This window comes from Orycteropus afer, unplaced genomic scaffold, assembly GCF_000298275.1.
Source record: "Orycteropus afer afer isolate SDZICR_OR568_19922 unplaced genomic scaffold, OryAfe1.0 scaffold00313, whole genome shotgun sequence".
In the NCBI taxonomy this organism is placed as follows: Eukaryota; Metazoa; Chordata; class Mammalia; order Tubulidentata; family Orycteropodidae; genus Orycteropus; species Orycteropus afer.
The window spans coordinates 2,087,088-2,104,096 of record NW_006921900.1 but is presented as its reverse complement, the minus strand read 5'-3'; the positions used below and the strand labels follow the sequence as shown (position 1 = coordinate 2,104,096).

Genomic DNA, 17,009 nt, shown 5'->3' with positions numbered 1-17,009 from the left:
CTAGAGATAAGCACTCTCCCCCGCCCTGGGCATGCCAGATCCAGTAGTCTGGATTTTATTTGGTTGGTGATGGGAGGTGAGAGTAGGGGCATAGGGCAGGGGTGCAGAGGCAGGTTTTGCCCTAGACACAGGTGGCAGGGAGATAGAGGCTGTGACCCCGGACCTCAGTAAGTCAGAGAGGGCTGCCAAAAGTCATGATAATGACATAGGAAGCTTGGTTCCAGTTAGTGAGAGTAATTAGCTCTCTAAGCATAAGTTCCACACCTGCAGGGGGATGAATTCCTGAGTCTGTGGCTGTGTCCCTGCTAGTGGTGACCCTCCCTGGCACAGTCCTCACACAGTGGGGCTGCCTGGTGGAGGGCCCCATGGATGCAGACCAGGCCCCAACATACCTGCACTTGCTAAGGACATCCTCCGGTACTTCTCTTTGTTTGGGGTGCCCTCATTGGCTCCCGCTGTTGCTATGGCAAAGGCAGAAGCAGCAGATAGGGCGCTGCGGTTACTGTCCAGTTCTCGACAGGAAGTCATGACAACTCCATTATTATAGGAAAAAAGCGGGAACTCTGTGGAGAGGATGGAACCAACCCTTAGCCTTTCCTGGCTCCAGCATATGACGGGCTCATTGGCATGGTACGATGGAGAGAGGACTGCAGTCAGAGTCTGTTCACCCAGTGTAAAATTCTAATCCCTGCCCCCTCACTTGCTACGTGTTCTTGGGTAAGTTACCTAACCTCTCTGAGCCTTAGTAATTTCCTCTGGATAATGGGGATATAAATATTTCAAAAGGTTGTTGTAAAGATTAAAAGAGCTAACACAGAAGCAATTACTTTGTACTGGGTGAAACATTATATAAATGTCATAGAATATTACTATTATTAGCAATAATAAGAATTCTTTATAATGATAACAGTAGTAGAATTTGACTTGAGAAACCTTTAGCTTCATCTTATAAGTCTCTGTAAAGCACAATCCCTCTACCCTTTTCTCTTAATTGAAAAATGGGATCACTTGGTCACTCGACAAGTTGTCAAGATAAAAAAAAGACCTAGCACAGAATCTGACATGAAGTCAGAGCTTCAGAGGCACCTTAGGAATCTGGATCTTCTGTGAATAAGATGCTGGGCCTCTCTGCTGACCTGTCTTGGGTGGGTGAGATGCAGTCTTATCTGAAGATAGGAAATGACTATGGGCCTTGAAAAGTAGGGCCTACCCAGCCAATGCTGGGGCACCCATAGTCTCTCTCCGGGTTATGGAATATGAGAATAATTATCCTTAGGACTCACTCTTTTATTTATGGGATGACACTCACTCGCCTTGCCTGTACTTGACCTGCCGCCCACTCCCAACCTCGATCTTACACATCCTCTAGGAATCTGTTGTAGTTTCAGGTTGGTGAGTTGTACCTGAAGAATTTTTGCTTTTTACTGATTTTGGTGTCGTTGGAGATTTCGTTGGTGATGTCTCAGTATCACCATCATCACTCTGGTTTTGATCAATATCTGACTCTTCCCTCACAGAGACTTCTGAGCCTGGGTAAAAAGAAAGAAATAATTTTACTTTTCTCAGCTATTCATTGATCTTGACATTTAGGTCTATAATTTACTGAAGTAAACCAGAGTAAGTTTGGGTATGCCCATTGTATACACACACACATATACACACACAATTAGGGTTCACAGACCCCTGGGTCACTGATCAAGCTCAGTGCCAATTCCCCAGGACTGTCCTTCTTTACATTTTATAATGTGACAGCCTTGGACCCACTGAAGAGGAGTTACTCTAGGTTTATGTTAGATGGATTCTGTCCCTCTAGCCACCTTCTGCCAGGATCCCATATTCTGTACCAGCAGGATGGCATTTGGGGCTCTCTGGTGGGTTGTTCCGTTGGTTACTGACTTTCACCTGTGCATGTCATCCATGCACTGTATATGCCACAGTAAATGTCACTTGCAGATGGAGCCTCTTGGAGACTTTGCCCTCTGCTGGGGAGCCCTCTGCCTCCTCTCTTCTCATCCCAAAGGGGAGGAATCCTGAGCATCTTCAAAGTCTTTTTCAAAGGTCTCCTCCTCAAAGCCTTCTGACCAGCCAGGGTTGTGTGTATACGTGTTTATGTGTGGGCGTGTGTGTGCTAACCAAGATGTTGGTGAGTCTCTGACCTAAGCTAAGATAGAACCAGACCAACCACCCAAACAAATGCCCTTCTAGAATGCAGATGCTCTGCTCCAGCAACATCTCCACCTATTCCCCCTGTACCCAACATCCTAGGTATGCTGAGCTTCAAGCTGTTCCCTGAACACACAATGCTTTTCTTTGCTCCCCAGTCTTGTACACTCTGCATCCTTTGTCTAGAATGTTCTCCCTTCTTCCTGGGGAAAATCTAGATCCAATGCATCCTCCAGGAAACCTTATCTGACTCTCCTGATGGCATCCCCACTCCACCCCCTTCAACCCTCTTCTAACACCATGTATCAAGTGTCCAAGTTGTAGTGTCTGGTCTGGCTTCCCAATAGACTGAATTCTGGAGGGCCTCAACTGGGGGCTGGCCCAGATTGGGTGGGCAGGACATGTCCACCGCATAGATGGGTAAGTGCAAGGATGCAGGATGAAGCTGTTGTCTAGGCAGCAGGAGCTGACTCATCTCATGTGTAGAGATGCCCTTCAACTTCCTGTCTGCCTCACACCAGCAGCCTGGGCTCCCACAGAGGGCTCCCTGATTATCTCTCTGCATTGCCCAGACTCTGCATTGCTTCCATGATCTGGCTGGGACCCTGAAGCTTTTTCCCTCCTGCCCCACGGGCACTTCAAGGAGCAGCCCCAATGCCTAGATGGGCTGGGCCAAGCCTCAGTGGGCCCATGAGCAAAGGGGTGGCTCAGCCCACACAGCCACTCACTTTGCTTGCCGAGAGCTGAGGGGTCTTCAGTCTTCTCAGTGGTCACATCACCCTCATCTGGAATCTTGTTGGCGAAGCTGCTGGATACGTAGAGCTTGCTAGTGTCCAGTGTGGCCTTGCTGAAGGGTGACATGGCTGAGTACATGCTGGTATAGCCATTGGAGTTGCAGCTGAGTGCGGCCAGGTCTAGGGCCTTGCCGCCTGTGATGATGGGGATGTTCAGGGAGAGCTTCCGCCGGCGGCTTGGGGATGATGTCTTGGTGATGGATAGGGGTGGTGGTGAGGAGAACTTGCGGGTGGCACGTGGGGATTTGGGGGGGTCACCATACAGAAGCTTGTTGCTCTGGCCGCTGGCAAACAAGAGCTCCAGAGACCTGGAGGGAATAGAAAAGAAATGGTCAGGAGGGGCCTGAGGATGCCCAGACCTCAGGTGACCCACCTCTGGCAAGGCTCAGGGGGACAGCAATGGCTCCCTCATTCTCACCATTCCTGAAGCCTGCGCTGGCTCTCTGAGCAGGCCAAATAGTCTGTGGGATTATATGACTTATGACCAATTGTCCATAAACATGTGTCCTGCTCTTGATGGTTTGGGTGGGGGACATGGGTCTTGCACGGTGAAGGTGATGTATCTGATGCACTCTCCTCTGCCTCCCATCTGGTTAGTAGCAGCATCTGACCTGGCTGCTAAGGGCTCCCCATGACCTCTGTTGTTATGTGCCATCAAGTCAGACCTGACTCATAGCGACCCCTCCTTGGGTTTCCAAGGCAGTATTAGTATGAAAGTAGATTGCCCAACCTTCCTTTCAAGGAGTGGCTGGTGGGTCTGAACCACCAGCCTTCTGGTTAGCAGTCAAGTGTCTTAGGCACTACACCACCAGAGCTCCTCCTCCCCATGACCTCTAGGCTTCTGCAAAACCTTCTTCCATCCCACACAAGGGCCTATTTCACGACTACACTCTGACCTCATCCTTACAGAGCTCCTGAGGATGAGGAAACCGAGGCTCAGAGATGGGAAATGACTCATGTGGAGTCATATCTCTGGACTCTAAACCCAGTGTCCGTTCCATTTAGTACAGTGTGTGTGGGGGGAGGAAGGCTGAAAGTGGAGTCTCTTAGTAGTTCTGGTTATACACCTACCATCCTCATAGCAGAGGCCACAGCTCAGGGCCAAGCTGGAAATAGGTGATATGTACTTAATAATTAAAGCAATGGCTTACATACATTGAGTGTGCTAGCTCTATGTTGCCCATGGGAAAAACCTTATCTCTTTTAATCCTCACTATTGCTCTAAACCAAAAAAACAAAACAAAACAAAACAAAACAAAAAAACAAAAAAACAAAACCAAAAACCAAAAAAACAAACTCATTGACATCAAGTTGATTCTGACTCATAGCGACCTCTCCTTGGGTTTCCAAGGCAGTATGTCTACGGAAGTAGATTGCCTGATCTTCCTTCTGAGGGGTGGCGAGTGGGTTTGAACCACCAGCCTTCTGGTTAGCAGTCAAATTGCCTTAGGCACTAAAGTAAATATTATTACCTTATTTCACAAGTAGGAGGGAGTACTGGTAGCACAATGGCTAAGCATTTGTCTGCCAACTGAAAGGTTGGCAGTTTGAATCCACCAGCTGTTCCATGGGAGAAAGATCTGGGACTCTCCTTCTGTAAAGATTTACAGCTTCGGAAACCCTGTGGGGCAGTTCTACCCTGTCCTGTAGGGTCGCTATAAGTCAGAACTGAATCAACGGCAATGGGTTTGTTCTGTTTGGTTTTTCACAGACAGGACACTGAGGCTTAGAGAGGCTAAGGAAATTGGCCAATGTGACAGGACTGAGTGAAAGTTGGGATCTGAACTTGCCTCTTTTCACTGTGCCCCACTGCCTGCTGTCTCCTGGATCTCCTGAGAACAATCTTGTTTACTTTTCAGATGCAAACCCATACTGCTCTCTCATGGCTCTGGGAAGTTGGCTACTGAGTTTCCATAGTGGCTCTGGGAAGTAGACTATTGGGTTTCCAGAAGTTTAAGACAGAGAGGCAAGGCTTAACCTGCTCTCAAGAGGCCTGGTCTGAGCTGCCAGTGAGCACTGATTGGGGCAGAATGAGCGAGAGGGGAGGGGATGGAGAGGGTATTTTGGGTGGTTGGCTTGCTCTGGTGGAACACGGTGTGAGCAGGGGAGGGATGTTTAGAGCACCTCATGCCTCAGGCTTCCTGGCCCTTTCCCATGTCTACGGCTCCATTTGAGACCAGTCTTGGCCTCCCTGTGGCACTGGGGAGCTGGTGTGAGTCAGGAGCTTTGCTTCAGATAGCCCTAGAGCTGAGGCTCTGGCCTCATGTCTTGCCTGGGAGGAGCATCCAGAGCAGGACTTAGGGGCTCTGAGGGATGGAGTTCTTGGGTGGCTGTTAACTGAAAGGTTGGATGTTTAGTCCAACCAGAGGTGTCTTGGAAGAAAGATTTCCTTCTGAAAAATCAGCTGTTGAAAACCCTATGGATCACAGGTCTACTCTGCCACCCATGTGGTTGTTATGAGTCAGAGTTGACTCAATGGCAGCTGGAAGAGAGTTGGGGCCTTCCACAAAGAGGTCCAGACAGGTGGTCTTTGAGGAAAGGGAAGCATATGTAGCCCACCTGATTACTGGTTGAGTCCATCTGGCCTGAGTCAGATGCCTGAACTTGACCTACAGCTGAGTGGCCTTGAGCAAATCCTCCATTGCTCTGTGCCTCACTTTCACCCTTTGTTAACTGAGGATTAATAACTACCTTCCTTATGCATCTCAAATTAGGCTGTAGGCAGGGTCTTGCTTGATTTGACAGGGCCTAACTTGGAACCAGGTCCCATTGGCTAAGATGGGGGGAGAGTGTTCTTTGTTAAATCAGGATTCTAGGTGCCCAGGAGTTGGACTGGGAATTTATTGGACAGCAAAATCTATTACTTAGAAGACCTGACGCTGGGCCCTTTGGATTGGCCTCAGCCTTATCCAGGCTCTGCACTGACTGACCAATGCTGTTCTGCCCCTAGATTTCTCACATTGTACGGATCTCACAGTGATCCCAACAGGCCCCTTAAGGATTGGCCAGGGCTGGCATGGGAAATTGAACACTGGTTGGGGTAGGGAAGTGAGGAGGACAGGAGGGCTGCAGAGTGGGTTCAATGAGAGTAGGCCCTGGGTTCAGGACCCTTCGCAGTCACAGACTTGCTATGTACCCTGAGTCATGTCTATTTATCCTTCTGGTAAAGAGTTGGCCTAATGGCAGGGCTGGGTTGAGCAGTGATGATGTGGATAAAAAACACAGCCAGGAAGCCAAGACAAGGTGGCCACCCATCCTCCCTTTTTTTGTACCACCCCAAATACACCAAAAAGGGCTACCTCCTTTCTCAGCAGAGCAAGGATGTGGTTTAAGCAGAGTAAAGATAAGGCGTTCTCTTTTTTTTTATATGGGAAAGGTGGGTGTTATGGATTGAATTGTGCCCTCCTCACAAAATATGTATTGGAACCCTGTACCTGTGGATGTAATCTTGTTTGGAAATAGAATAGTCTTTATTATGTTAATGAGACCATATCAGTGTAGGGTGGGTCCTAAACTTAATTACTTCTGAGTTATAAGAAGCAGCAGAGACACAGAGACAAGGGAGTCTCTGTGAGACAATGGTCTTCCCCCAGAGCCAACAGAGAGCCTTCCTCTATAGGGAAGCTATAGTTGGTGCCCTGAATTCAGACTTGTAGCCTCCAAAACTGTGAGAAAATAAATATCTGTTCTTTAAAGCCACCTACTTGTGGTATTTGTGTTATAGCAGCACTAGGAGACTAAGACAGTAGGAAAGCACTGTCCTTTGGGGAGAGGTAGGGCCCTATGCTTCAATGAGGGGATTGAAGGGGGAGAGCAAGGAGGAGAGAACAAAGAATGCCCAAACCCAGGGGCAGGGTGGGATGAGGGTGGAGAAAGCAGTTGAGAAACCTCAACCCCAGAGATTAAGGGGAGGCACCCTGCTGAACACAGCCCTCCCAGCCCACTGTAACCCAGCTTCCCTCACTCAGCAGTAGCATCAGGCAAGTCAGCCTGCTTGGCTCCAGGATGAGTGTGTGTGTGTGTGTGTGTGGGGGGGTTTACATCACCCCAGCTCATATCCAGCTTTTCCTCCAGGGGCCTCCCAGGCCACCCTCTGATGCAAAGCTCAGTTTCCCTCCCAGGGCTGGAAGCTTTGTGGATACAGGAAGAGGAGGACACCTGTAGGCTCCAGCTGTGAGGCTGGCCCACCTGGCAGGGATGGCGCTGATGGGCTTCTTGTAGATGGTGATGAGTTTGTCCAGGACTACAACAGCCGTAGTGAAGACGCGGTAGGAATGCAGGAAGGTGTTAAGGAAGTCGATGCTTAGGAAGCGTAGGTCTGTCAGCCTCTCGAGCAACCGCTCCACGCTGGCGTACCGGATCTGCAGCACTTTGCAGGAATTCATGGTTTTGCTGAAGCGAATGTCAACATCATCACAATACAGGGAGGCATCAGACCTGAGGAGGGAGGAGGAACAAAGAGGTGACTGGGGTCTGCAATTGCTGGAGCCCACAGCTGTCTCCCTGACCATGTGGCAAGTGCCCTGAGGGGTGGGGCTGTGGCCATACTGCACTGCCTCCCCCATGCACAAGAGCCAAGATGGTTTGCTGAAGGACTAGTTATCTTCTTAAGGGAGCAAGGAAAGGTGTTGAAGGATGGCATTGAAAAAAGGGCTGTGCAAACAAAGTACAGGCATGTGAGTTAAACATTTACCTCAAGTAGACACACGCCCTAGAGAGAACAATCATGGGAGAAGGAAGGGCTGCTTATGCATAGGGAGATAGCTCAGGGGGCAGGAGAGTATGGAGGGATGGACACGGGAAGTGGTACTATGGGGAGGAATTTGGAGGGGAGCTGTTGCATTGTGGTAAACTGTGGTCAATGACATGAGACAAAGTATATGTGAACTGCTGTATGGAAAGTGAATTTGCTCTGTAAATCTTCACCCAAATCACAATAAATAAATAAATAAATAAAGGGCTGTGATGTCTTTTTCCCAGCAATATTCTAAACTTCTTACACTATAAACTCTTGAAATACTACAAAAAATTTGTTGTGCACTGTCAAGTTGATTCTGACTCAGCAACTCTAGAGGACACAGAGCAGAACTGCCCCATAGGGTTTCCAAAGCTGAAATCTTTATGGGAGTAGGTCACCAGGTCTTTTCTCCTTGAAGTGGTGGGTTTCAACCACTGACCTTTCAGTTAGCAGCTGAGCGCTTAACCATGGTGTCATCAGGGCTCCTTGGATAAAATATAACAACTTTTTTTTTTTTTAATGTATTGCTGAGCTCACAAAATACAAAGGAAATTTATTCAACAAATGTTCAAATGTTGAATGTTGATTGCAGCCTTATTCACAATTGCCAAAAAGTGGAAATAACCTAAATGTTTATCAACTGATGAATGGACATTTTGTAGTCTATTCATACAATGAAATATTCACCCACCACCATCCAGTCAGTTCCAAATCATAACGACCCTTTAGGTCAGAGTACAACTGCTCCATAGGGTTTCCAAGGCTGTAACTCTTTACAGAAGCAGACTGCCTCATCATTCTCTGGCACGGCAGCTGGTTGACCACCGACTTTTGGTTAGCAGCCCAATGCTTTAATCACAGTGTCACCAGAGCTCCTCAATGGAATTATTACTTGGTGATACAAAGGAATGATGTACTGATACATGCTGTGATACGGATGAGCCTGGGAAACATGATGACAGAAACCAGTCACAAAAGGCTATCCATACACAGCATGATTTCATGTATATGAAATGTCCAGAGTAGGCAAATCTATAGACACAGCAGGTAGATTACTGGTTGTCAGGAGATGTGGGGAGGAAGGAATGGGACTGACTGCTAAGAGCCATGGGTTTCTTTTTGAGGTGATGAAAACGTTCTGGAATTAGATAGTGATGCTGTGTCTGCAGTTCCCCAGAGCATGCACTTGAAGTAGAAAAGAGGCTGTGGGCTGGGTCCTAGTGGGTACCAGGTGGGTGTCAGCAGGCTCGGAACTCAGAGGTTCCAATAGAGGACATGAGCCAGTGTGGATGACCAGGGTCAGGAGGAGGGTGAGGGCGAGGGCAACGGGGCTAGGAGAGCAGATCCCTGGAGGAGAATTGTGCCCCTGTGCCAGATGAGGGAGGCTGGGTTACAGGGGGCTGGAGGGCTGTGTTCAGCTGGGGGCCTCCCCTTAACCTCTGAGGTTGGGGGTTTCTCAAACAAGTGCAGTGGTCCTGGAGCTTGCATTTATACTCTTTTTTTTTTTTGTGTGTGTGTGTGTGTGATTTTGAAGTGTTCAATATATTCATTTTGTAATCAGGAAAAGAAAAATAGATACTTAAAAATTGTGTAAAATTTTAATCATAATGTATTTTCAGTAGCCTAATGCAAGAATTCACATGTTCGAACAATAAACCGAGCCAAAAAGACACTAGTAATTTGAAACAACAAACAAACCCCAAAAGGTGAAACCCAGCATCTTTCTGAGCCCAGGGGTAGCCCACCCCAGTGTCCTGGCTGCTAGTGTGTGGCCTGATCAAGACCAGTTACAGGCACTCACTTGATCATCTGAGGCACAGTGACCTTGGAATTTTCTTCAAAGGCGTTCATCATGAGCCCATTGCACCGGATGTTATCCACACACTGGAAACAGAGAGCGCACCCCCTGTATCAGAGCTTCTGTCCTGGGATCCACAACTTCTGCTCTAAGAAGTAAGCAGTTCCCAAGCCCCAGCCCTACACAGTGACCTCAAGCCCTGCTAGGTGCACAGTCCAGGCAAGTGAAGGGTCAGTGAACATAGAATTTTGGCCAAGAAGTCAAGTCCCAGTTTGAGCATTAGTTTCCCTATCTGCAAAATGGGCATAATGACTCCTACTTCACAGGGATGTTTGCAAAATAGATGTGTCTGCCATTGACCACTCTGTTGCTGATCTTGGAGGACCAATGTATGGACAAGGTCAGAGCCTCAGTGAGTAAAGAGGCCCAAATTGTTTCCTCTCTCTTGGGAGGCCAGTCCAGCAAGGCCTCTGTCCTTCCTGCATTTGAGCACTGCCCTGTGCACTCTGTCCTCTGCCCACTGGGGAGTTGGGAGAGCCTCCATGGTACATGGCAGGATCTTCCGGTGTTAAGAATTTGTGTGGGGCCAAAGTCACTGAGAAGTGGCAGCTGAGAAGTGGGCACAGTGGGTGGTGGATATGACTAGGTCCTGCCTCCTGGTCAAGGCCAGGTCCTCTGAAGGCACCTTGAAGAACAAGATGTCTGTCCATTTGCATTTCCCAGGCCAAGTTCTCCAACGCACAAAACTTAGACTCTTTAGCTCTGATTCTGTCAGCAACTCTGAATGAAGGGGGCTTGGACAGGGGGCAGGTCAGAGCTTTGTGCAGGCAGCAGAGGGCCTGGGGAAAGCGGTCACTGTCATATCCCAGAGGGAGGAGCTGGAGGACCTACTACCCACTGGCATCAGGAGGCCCAGGTCTGGGGATACCTTCTAGGCAGGAGCCCCAAACCCACTTATAGGAGCTTGAATGTGTCCACTGCTCATGCTTGGGGCCCTAGCTTTCTCCAGATCGTGGTGGGCTTCTAAAGGCATGTGCTAAGACTCAGAAAGAGTAGACATGTGCTGCATGTGGCTCCCCACCCTGCCTGACTCTTCTGGGACTGAAATGAGCAGACAGGCCAGAAGGGCAGTGGGAGCAGGCAGGCAGGGAAGGCTGGAAGCAGGGCATGAAAACAAGAGGGTGAGGAGGGAGGAAGGCAGGACTTCCTTAAGCACAATGAAGACTTGGCTCTTCCAGCTTTCTAAGGCAGCAAAAACAAAATAAAACAAAAAAATCAAACCTCTTGCTCATGGTGACCCCAAGTGTTACAGAGGAGAACTGCTCCATAGGGGTTTCTTGGCTGTAATCTTTATAGGGACAGATTGTCAGACCTTTCTTCCACTGCACACTGCATGGGTTTGAACTGCCAACCTTTTGGTTAGTAGTCAAGCACAAACCATTGCATTACTCAGGGACCTTTTTTCTAAGGCACACATCTCTCTAAATTACTGGAATGGTATGGGGGAAAATGTCAGTGTAGCTTTCTCCTTTCTCCCACCATTTGATGATCTAACTCACACGGCCCACTCCACAAGCAGGCTGGTTCTTCAGGTGTTGGGGTGGGGCTGCTCTTAATTCATAACAGGCCCTCTCTAGACTCAGGGAGTGGCTCATAGTGGGGTCCAAGCCCAGGTGCAGCCCACAGCTTCCTTCTGGAATCAAATTTCTGTCCACCTCCTTGTACCCCTGGTTCTTATAGGCATCTGGGTCTTACTGGCACCCAGCAAGGGCTGCATTTTCTGTTAATGCTCCAAATAAGGTAGTCAGCCCTAACACTTCCGCCTTCTTTCTCAGCAGACAAAAGCAGAGGCTAAATCTTCCTTCTGCACAATTGACCCAGGGCCTGGTCCCAGGAACCTGCCCTGACTCAATGGATGAGATGCCCTGCTTTTGGGGCCAGTCCTCTTCCTTTATCACCTCTCTAACATCCTCGGTAGTGGTTCCCAAACCTTTCCATGTACACCGGTGATCCAGGGACAGGTATTGAAAACGAAGATTCTCAGGTCTAAAAGCAGAGATTTGGATCCACTAGGTCTAGGGGGAAGCCCAAGAAGCTGGGTTTTTAAAATCACCTTCTTGGGTGACTGAGATGCAAAGGGTCCCTAGACCACATTTTGAGAATGGCCCCAGGGAGTCAGTGAATGGGACAGGCTCAGCCTTGCAGGTGTGTCACTGGAGGATACTTGTATGTTTTCTATTAGAACAATGCAGTCGCCTCCCGTGCTCCCAAGCAGGTTAGCAGGGAAGGAACCTGTGACGCTGCTCACCTGGCTGATGTCGCTGGTCCACGCTGCCTTCTCCTGTCTGGAGGAGGCCACGAGGATGACCGTGAAAGGTGGGGAGTCCTTTGGCTCCACCCCGATCTTAAAATCCAAGTGGTCTATGTCTTGGCCGGATCCTTTGGCTTCCAGTTGCAAAATATGAAATTAGCAAAATAAGTGTGGGTGCCCTTTTCCTTGTTGGAAAATATTTGAAGGATACCCTGCCTTATCTACTGGTGGGAGCTCTGCATTGGAAGGTACCAGGTGGAGAATTCCCATTTCAAAGATAGAAAAACTAAGACCTGGAATACAGAAGGAGCTTCAACCACATGGGGATAGCTGTGGATCTGGAATGTGGAGGGTTCCCAAAGAACAAAAAATCTGCCTTCTGCTCTCATGTCACCAGCAGGGAACTGAGAGGTTCTGAAAAAGGACCTACCACAGACTTCCAGCAGGGCAGCAGCAAGGCTAGGACTAGAACTCCACCTCAAAGCCCAGGGCCCTCCTGCTATCCCAAGGCAGTACACAGGCCAGGCTCAGAACTTCAAGATCTTAAACTTTTATGGACTGGACCAGATACTTAACTCAGTTTGGAGCTCCCTGAAGGGCACGCAAATTCAAGATATTTTTATGACTGCTATTAACCTGAAGAGTTCCTAGAACTCTTGAATGTTTTTTATTTGGAAGGACTAAGATCATAGCTCGGGGATTCCTTTCAATGCACCTATATTGATTGAGAGTGCACAGAATGGGATAGAATGCTGTGGAAGGTCTGCTAGGGACCTGACACAAGGAGCGCCCAGCAGGCTGCTGGAGAGCAGCAACCTTGCGGGGACAGTAAGGGGGTGAGGAGAGGGGGAAGAGATGCAGCTACCCCTCCATCCCACCTTGGCTGTTCTGTTCTGCTACTTGTAGGCTATGTGTCCTTGGATCACTGCCCTTCCTTCTCTGGGCTTTGGATGTCCTTCTATATAGCCAGGAATGACACTTGATATATCTGAGATCCTGTCTTTTCCTTTAGGATTCTTTGCTGGGCAGCAGGGGAGTGCCTTCTGCATGGTAACTCACAGAGTTGGCACTGTCTTCCCTAAGAAGTGGAGTATCTGGGTGGGGGTGTGTTTCCCAGTCAGGGAAGCTTAGAGAAGGTTGTATTGGGCTGGTTTCCTCCTCATAGCCCCAGGGACACATTCTCACTTCAAGGCCCAGGAGGAAAAAGAGTTTTGGGGTCTGACAATTTCACATGAGTCTAGGCTTTCCCAGGCACCAGCTGTGGCCAAGAAATCAGGGTGCTCCAGGGTAAATCATTGCAGACATTATACTCCTTTTGGGGAGCCACTTGGCTTGGCCCTCAGTGGAGGGGGCAGAGGGGAACAGAGCCCAGCTGTAGCTGGGGCTGAATAGTGAATGCCTGTGTGTGTGTGTGTGTGTGTGTGTTGGGAGGGGGTTGTCAAGTGTGCATGTAGACCAGCCCCTACCTCTAGCAAATCCTAAGCCCAGACAGGCTGAGACAAGGATGTTGAAGTGGATCAGAGATAGCCCCTCCCTGAGGAGTCCCAACTCTGAGGAAGGGCATAGACATGAGTCCTGCTGGTATACCCAGGCCCTGGCACAGTGCAGGGCACCCCGTAGGCACTCTCTGAGTGGGGCGGGCAGTGAATAAGGGAGACAGAAACCACATTGGTCCAATTAAAAGATGGCAGTGATCTCACTCCCTAACCTAGAATAATGACCCCATCTCCCAACTCTGATGACCTGGGGAGAGAAAACCTCCACTGAGAATTTCCAAATACCAGGCTCAGTCCTCCCCACCTTCCCCTCCAAACCCTTCTGATCTGATGAGGCTTTGCTCATGTGCTTCCTTCTTTCACGTTCTTCTTTCTCCCTGAGGTCTTGCCTCCCCTCACGACTATTCCAACCCCACTGTGGGGGTCTCTCCCCACTCTCAGGACTCCAGCCCTGCATATCCTCTATCAGTGGCCCATGTGTCCTCAGCACATTCCATCCTTTCCCAAGAAGGATGGAGATGGGGCTGGGCACCTCTTAGGTGTCCACTGCATGACCTAATGCAGGGCCACACTCTGAGTCTGCCCACCGAGTCCTTGAATGTGGGAACAAGTATGCTCTTTGAGATGCTATGTCCCCCTAACCTAATGGTGTTAACTGGTGCAGGGGCCTGAGGAGCTTGAAAGGAACCAAGAAGGCCAATCAAGGCCAACTCAGCCCCTGCTGGGCCAGGGAGCTCTTTCTCTAAAGATCCAGACTCCAGCCTCTCCATGTCCACCACACTGCAGCACCCTCCCTTCCTCCCAACAAATAAACAATATCTGGGCCCCACTTTTTAGCATGTGTGAGTGTGTATATACCTGTGTGCATGCACACACACACACACACACACATGTAATTTCCACACTGACCTTCCTCTTCTGTGCTTTCTGGGTCCTCCAGTAAGGTGCAGTCTATGAGGGATATGACTCCATTCTGAAAAAGAACATCAGGGTCACCTTGAATCAAGGGACTACATGTGTTATTTGTTGTCATTGTTGTTGTTATTTGCCATCGAGTCGGCCCCGACTCATAGTGACCCCTCCTTGGGTTTACGAGGCAGTATCGCTACGGAAGTAGCTTGCCCAACCATCCTGCCGAGGAGTGGCTGGTGGGTTTGAACCACCAGCCTTCTGGCTAGCAGTCAAGTGCCTTAGGCACTATGCTACCGGAGCTCCTTAGGTGCTGTTAAGTCAGCTCCGACTCATAGCGACCCTATGCACAACAGAACAAAACACTGCCTGGTCCTGTGTCATCCTTACAATCCTTGCTATGCTTGAGTTCATCGTTACAGCCACTGTGTCAATCCACCTCATTGAGAATCTTCCCCTTTTTTGCTGACTCTCAACTTTACCAAGCATGATAGCCTTCTCCAGGGAATAATCCCTTCTGACAACATGACGAAAGCAGGTGAGATGAAGTCTGGCCATTCTCACTTCCAAGGAACATTCTGGCTGTACCTCTTCCAGGACAGATCTGTTCATTCTTCTGGCACTCCATAGTATTTCCAGTATTCTTTGCTAACACCACAATTCAATGACATCAACTCTTCTTCAGTCTTCCTTATTCACAGTCCAGCTTTCACTTGCATATGAGGCAACTGAAAATATCATGGCTTGGATTAGGCGCACCTTAGTCTTCAAAGTGACATCTTTGTTCTTTAACACTTTAAAGAGGTCTTTTGCTGCAGATTGCCCAATGCAATATGACGTCTGATTTCTTGACTGCTGCTTCCATGGGTGTTGATTGAAGATCCAAGTAAAATTAAACTCCTGACAACTTCAATCTTTTCTCCATTTATCACAATGGTACTTATTGGTCCAGTTGTGAGGATTTTTGTTTTATGTTGAGGTATAATCCATGTTGAAGCCTATAGTCTTTGATCTTTATCAAGTTCAAGTCATGTTCACTTTCAGGAAGCAAGATTGTGTCATCTACATATCGCAGGATGCTAATAAGCCTTCCTATAATCCTGATGCCACATTCTTCTTCATGTACTTCAGCTTCCTGGACTAGTAGCTCAGCACACAGATTGAATAAGTATGGTGAAAGGAGACAACCCTGACACACACTCTTCCTGATTTTAAACCATTCAGTATCCTCTTGTTCTGTTCGAATGACAACCTTTTGGTCTATTTACAGGTTCCTCATGATCACAATTAAATATTCTGGAATTCCCATTCTTTGCAACGTTACCCATAATTTGTTATGATCTACATAATCCAATGCCTTTGCATAGTCAATAAAACACAGGTAAACATCTTTCCGGTATTTTTTGCTTTCAGCCAAGATCCATCTGACATCAGCAGTAATATCCCTCATTCTATGTTCTCTTCTGAATCCAGCTTGAATTTCTGGAAGTTCCCTGTCAATATACTGCTGCAACAGTTTTTTAATTACCTTCAGAAAAAATTTACTTGCACATGATATTAATGACATAGCATGCAATGATATACTATTTAGGAACCCTGAAATGCCAGGTTGCAAGTGCTTTTGGAGAACACCCATGTATATACATATATGTGTGTATATATTACATGCCAAATGTATATATGTGTGATGGGTAAGGTTGTGTGTCAACTTGGCATGATTTTTAGTGGTTTGACAGTTATGATATAGTCACCCCCCATGATGAGATCTGCTATGAGCAGCTAATCAGTTGAAAGGGAATTTCCTTGGCAGTATGACCTACATCCAATACATATGGACTTTCTGGCAAAACTCTCTGGCTTTATGCTTGATCTGGATCCTGCAGCTGGCTCATCATCATCTGACCTCCAGATCTTTGGACTTGAGCCAGCAGCCTGCTGTATTACCTACTGATTTTGGGATTTGTTAGTCTCTGCCGCCTATGAGCCGGCAGCCTGCTGCCTGACCTACCGATCTTGGGTTCGTCATCCCCTGCAGCTGCGTGAGTTAGGAGAAGGCTCCAGTCTGACATCTGACCCAGAGACTTGGGACTTGCCAGCCTCTGAAACTGAGCCTCTTCCTTGAGATAAATCTCTCTGTATGTACATATACAAGCTTCACTGGTTTTGCTTCTCTAGAGAACCCAGCCTAAGACAGTGGGTATTTTGTTTTTCAAGTTGAAGGACTTTGTCTGCATATAAGAAGCCCAACAAAGTGGGTAAGATGGGATGTCTCAGAGAGGATTTCCCCAATGAGGGTTGAGATCAGACTATGGCAGAGGGGTCAGAACCTGTCTGCTTGGCTTCTTGTCCCTGCAGCAGCTCTGAAGCATCACCTTGTGCAGAAGCTTGAAATCCACAGTTCTGGGCCAAATACTTCATGTTACAAATTACGGAAACTGAAACCAATTCTATGGACATGTCACAAATATTGTTATTCTCATTTTACAGATGAAAAAATGTAGTCAAAGAGATTAAGTGACTTGCTCACAGTCACCTGACAAGTTAATGGTGGGGCCCAGAGAGGACCTGGGGGCCTGATCCCAGTCCAAGGTCAGCTCCTGGTTGTTAATTATTAGGAATATCTGGGAAAACACCTCCTATTCTTTAATGTAGAATCTGCAAAACACTGTACAACATGGATGAACTTGGAGGACATTATGCTGAATGAAATAAGTCAATCACAGAACGACAAATATTATATTACCCACTATTGTAAAAAGTCAAGGAAAGGTTTATACATAGAAGGAAACTTTGTCGGTTA

At 48.0% G+C, this 17,009-nt stretch overlaps 1 protein-coding gene across 1 annotated transcript in view; it reads right to left on the bottom strand.

The window, feature by feature from the left end:
- RASGRF1 (Ras protein specific guanine nucleotide releasing factor 1) overlaps window positions 1-17,009 on the bottom strand; it is a 132,019-nt gene that overhangs the window by 35,313 nt on the left and 79,697 nt on the right. The window contains exons 11-17 of the mRNA XM_007951826.2: window positions 14,210-14,273; window positions 11,802-11,938; window positions 9,497-9,579; window positions 7,146-7,394; window positions 2,892-3,265; window positions 1,404-1,529; window positions 393-563 (exon numbers count right to left, since the gene is read on the bottom strand). Coding sequence (XP_007950017.1) covers window positions 393-563; window positions 1,404-1,529; window positions 2,892-3,265; window positions 7,146-7,394; window positions 9,497-9,579; window positions 11,802-11,938; window positions 14,210-14,273 — 1,204 coding nt within the window. The remainder of the gene's footprint in view (window positions 1-392; window positions 564-1,403; window positions 1,530-2,891; window positions 3,266-7,145; window positions 7,395-9,496; window positions 9,580-11,801; window positions 11,939-14,209; window positions 14,274-17,009) is intronic.